This window comes from Nomascus leucogenys, chromosome 17, assembly GCF_006542625.1.
Source record: "Nomascus leucogenys isolate Asia chromosome 17, Asia_NLE_v1, whole genome shotgun sequence".
Lineage (NCBI taxonomy): Eukaryota > Metazoa > Chordata > Mammalia > Primates > Hylobatidae > Nomascus > Nomascus leucogenys.
Window position 1 is genome coordinate 88223649 of NC_044397.1, and position 4576 is coordinate 88228224.

At 62.1% G+C, this 4576-nt stretch overlaps 1 protein-coding gene across 1 annotated transcript in view; it reads left to right on the forward strand.

Moving 5' to 3' along the window:
* PPP1R37 (protein phosphatase 1 regulatory subunit 37) overlaps positions 1–2304 on the forward strand; it is a 55849-nt gene extending 53545 nt beyond the window's left edge. The window contains exons 10-13 of the mRNA XM_030795808.1: positions 97–263; positions 368–1064; positions 1403–1493; positions 1584–2304. Coding sequence (XP_030651668.1) covers positions 97–263; positions 368–1064; positions 1403–1485 — 947 coding nt within the window. The 3' untranslated portion in view covers positions 1486–1493; positions 1584–2304. The remainder of the gene's footprint in view (positions 1–96; positions 264–367; positions 1065–1402; positions 1494–1583) is intronic.
* The last annotated feature ends 2272 nt before the right edge of the window (positions 2305–4576 follow it).

Consider the following 4576-nt stretch of genomic DNA (forward strand, 5'->3'; position numbering starts at 1 on the left):
GGGTACGGGGCCGGGGCCAGGGTGCGGGCTGGTGGGCTCAGCGGGGCGGCCAGCCGGGTGTGGGGCCCGTGGCCAGCCCCTGCGCTGCCCCCCCAGGCGCGGTGGCGGTGGCGGAGTTCATCGCTGAGAGTCCCCGCCTCCTGAGACTGGACCTTCGGGAGAACGAGATCAAGACAGGCGGGCTCATGGCACTGTCGTTGGCCCTCAAGGTGAACCACTCACTGCTGCGCCTGGACCTCGACCGTGAGCCCAAGAAGGAGGCGGTGAGCAGGGGACGGCCCTGCAGCCCTGGGGCGGGTGGGCGGGCGGGCGGAAGGCCGGGTGGTGGGGCCGGCCTGAGAGCCCTAGCCAGGCGCTCCCGCCACAGGTGAAGAGCTTCATCGAGACGCAGAAGGCGCTGCTGGCCGAGATCCAGAACGGCTGCAAGCGCAACTTGGTGCTGGCGCGGGAGCGGGAGGAGAAGGAGCAGCCGCCGCAGCTGTCGGCCTCCATGCCTGAGAACACTGCCACCGAGCCCCAGCCCGACGACGAGCCCGCTGCTGGGGCGCAGAACGGGGCCCCCAGCCCCGCACCCAGGCCGGACTCAGACTCAGACTCGGACTCGGATGGGGAGGATGAGGAGGAAGAGGAAGGGGAGAGGGACGAGACCCCCTGTCCTGCCCTGGTGCCCCCCACGGACTCCCTGGGCCCTGGGGACAGGAGTCCCCTAGGCAGCCCCTCCACACCCACTGAGCAGCGGATTTCCGTGTCCAGCCCGGGCCGCGGCCACAAGGTGTTTGTGGTGACCCGGGTGGAGAGCCCACCTGAGAGGGCAGAGCCCCCTGCATCCCCCACCCCTCCCTCTCCCCAACCCCCTCCCTCCCCACCCGCCTCACCTTCCCTACCACCAGCCAGGGCCATTGACACCCGGGACACAGGGTCCTCTGAGCCTCAGCCACCACCGGAGCTGCCTCAGCCAGGGCCACCGCTGCCCAACGGCCTGAAGCCCGAGTTCGCCCTGGCACTGCCCCCTGAGCCGCCCCCGGGGCCTGAGGTCAAGGGGGGCAGCTGCGGCCTGGAGCACGGTGAGAGGGGCCCTAGGGCAGGTGATGAGGGGCCCTGGGTGCTGTATGTGACCCCAGGCAAGCCCTTGCCTGTTGTGGGCCTCAGTTTCCCCCTCTTTAAAATGGTTCTCTCAGGGGCCAGCACAAGTGGGGCTTAGTTCTCATCTCCACCCTGCTTCCTTTGGGTCCTGGGAGCTCTTCCTGGGGTGGGGCATGTAAGGTGTGCCGCCTTGAGCCGGACCATCTCAGCGGTCTCTGGGCACTCTGCAGGCCCTGAGGGTCTGGCTGGGGCTGGGCTGGGGACACGTTGTATTTGCCCCACCCGCCTGATGGGGGTGCTGGCCCGTCCTCCCACACAGAACTGAGCTGCTCCAAGAACGAGAAGGAGCTCGAGGAGCTGCTTCTGGAAGCCAGTCAGGAATCCGGGCAGGAGACACTGTGACACTTTAGGTGAGGCCAGGCCTGGGGCCCACGGCACTTGGGAGGAACTGAGAGAGCCTCTGGCTCTGACAGTCTCTCCCCCAATCTCTCCTCCCCAAGTTCCCTTTTTCCGGTCGGTCTACGATGAGCTGAGGCCAGAGCCATGAGAATCTGCTGACCTTCCCCCCCAGCCTTCCTGAGGCCCAGGATGTCAGGGGTGGGGGCCATTCTGGGGCCCCCCTCCACCCACAGCAACACTACAAGGGGTGCAGGAGCTACAGGGAGTGGCCCTCCCCACGCGACTCAAGCACTTCTATTTATGAGCCCACCACTGGAAGACTCTGGGGGTGAATGGGAGGAGGGGGAGCAGGAGGAGGAGGAGGCCTCCAAGGACATCAGGCGCCTGTTCTGGAGGGGCCAGGCTTGCCCTGCAGAGGGCAGGCGTCCTGGGTGGTGGTGGGATGGTCCCCTGTGGCCCTGGGCACAGGGCCGGGCAGGCAGCCTGGTGCCAGAGGGGCAGTGCGTGCTGGTGGTGGTTGAGATGCGCAGAACAGCCCCCGACAGTGCAGGCCGGGCAGGGTGGGGGGATGGGAGCAGAGGATCAGAGCTTTCTTTTTCTCAAGTGCAATAAATCTATCAGGGAGCTGGGGCAGGAGCAGCCGGCACTCCGGGACCCTGCTGTCCAGGCCACTGGAGGCTGCGCCCTGAGAGGCACTACAACCCGTTGGGGGCGGGTGGCACGGGTGTGGGTGAGGGTGGGCAGAGGGCTGGGGCTACTCCTGTCGGTGCAACTCTGTTCACACCTTTTCTAATAAACTGGGGCTGGGTTCACTTTGCCCAATGTCTGCTTCGTGCGGATCCTGGAGGTGGTTGCTGGGGGTGGGCTGGGTGGAGGCCATCACAGCTCCTGGTTACAGAGCGTCTGCCAGGGCTCAGGAGGCTGGTCAGGCATTACTGCGTCTTCCCCCAGAGTCCCGTCTATTCTGCGTCCGTGCTCTGGTGTCTCGTACGGCCACCTCCCAGCCAGGCCAGTTTACACCCATCCTTTCTGCAGGGAGAGACAGGCCCCAGCTACCTCCTGGCCTCAGGTCTAGGGTCTCAGGACGCTGGATATGGAGTGGCTCTGCCCAGTCGCCCATCGCTCAACAGGAGCAGATCCCAGCCTGTCCCTGGCAGCCCCGGTGTTGTGCAGGTGGGAGTGTGCCCCGGGCCCAGCCAGCGCTGCGGGAGCCTGTTGGGCGGCTTGTTCCCCTTTGCCAGCAGGGGCCTGGGTGGCCATGGGGGGGCCGTTGCGCATTTCTGAGAGGTCTGTTTCTCCCTTTAGGAAAGGGGGGAGCAGGCTGGGCGTGGTGGCCCACACCTGTAATCCCAGCACTTTGGGAGGCTGAGGTGGGAGGATCGCTTGAACACTGGAATTTGACACCAGCCTTGGCAACATGGTGAAACCCCATCTCCATAGAAAATACAAAAATTAGCTGGGTGTGGTGGCGTGTGCCTGTAGTCCCAGCTACTCAGGAAGCTGAGTTGGGAGGATCGCTTGAACCCAGGAGGTGGAGGCTGCAGTGAGGTGTGATTTCACCACTGCACTTCAGCCTGGGCAACAGAGTGAGATCCTGTCTCAAAAAATAAAAAAAATAAAAATTACTGAACGAGCATTTCTGGGCCACCCATCCCCTTCTTTCCCGTGTGGGAGGCTGACATGGATGGAGGTGTTGTGGTGACATCACAAGAACCACAGTCGCAGGCTGGAGCCCTGGTGTCATTCAGCTCCTGCGCACACCAGCGAGTCCCCCCTGCCCCCAGCCACCCTGGCGTCTGGGAGGAACACCTTAGGAGCCCACTGCTGGTTTACTGTTTGGTCCCTTGCACCTGTAAGTGTCCTAACTGCTCCCCAGGTCAGCCATGGCTAGGACTCTTATTTGGGCGAGGGACTTAGGGAAGCTATACAGAACAGCCGCCAGCAGCCCGCAGCACCCTTCCCATCCCTGCACAGCCAGCTTGTCCCCAGCTCTGCTAATGTGCGATGTGGCCATCGGTGAAGGGAAGAAGGGGCCCCCTCCTGGCCACCGTGGATCCAGCCCGTCTGGGTGAGGCCGGGGCATGTGAGGCGTTTGCATCATGGTACTGAGAGACCTCTGTCCTTCGCCTGGTTTGGGTCAGCACAGTGCCCCAAAGATCTTCAGAGGCCCTTGGTCAATATTAGCCGTTGCTCATGGTCTCAGCCTCCGTGGAGACAGCTGTATTGGGGTCTCACCCAGCTCCTTGGCCGTCTGCCTCCCCACCCCATGTGGGGTAGGCGAGGGGAGGGACAGGGATCCTCTTCCCAGCCTGTCCCTTGATTTGCTTTCACTAAATTGAGCTTGGAGTGAGGAACTGGGCCTTTCCTACTGTTGGGGGTTGAACTGTGTCTCCCCCAAAAAAAGATGTTTATTTATTTATTTATTTATTTTTGGAGATGGAGTCTCGCTCTGTTGCCAGGTTGGAGTGCAGTGGCGCAATCTCGGCTCACTGCAACCTCCGCCTCCCGGGTTCAAGCAATTCTCCTGCCTTAGCCTCCTGAGTAGCTGCGAGTACAGGCGTGCACCACCACGCCCAGCTAATTTTTGTACTTTTAGTAGAGACGGAGCTTCTTTTTTTTTTTTTTTTTTTTTGAGACGGAGTCTCGCTCTGTCACCCAGGCTGGAGTGCAGTGGCGCGATCTCTGCTCACTGCAAGCTCCGCCTCCCGGGTTCACGCCATTCTCCTGCCTCAGCCTCTCCGAGTAGCTGGGACTACAGGCGCCCGCCACCACGCCCGGCTAATTTTTTGTATTTTTAGTAGAGACGGGGTTTCACCGTGGTCTCGATCTCCTGACCTCGTGATCCGCCCGCCTCGGCCTCCCAAAGTCCTGGGATTACAAGCGTGAGCCACCGCGCCCAGCGAGACGGGGTTTCAACGTGTTGGCCAGAATGGTCTCAATCTCTTGACCTCATGATCCGCCCACCTCGGCCTCCCAAAGTGCTGGGATTACAGGCGTGAGCCACCGCGCCCGGCCAAAAAAAGATGTTTAAAGTCCTTACCTCCAGTACCCCAGAATGTGAGCTCACTTAGAAATAGGGTTTTTACAAAGGTAA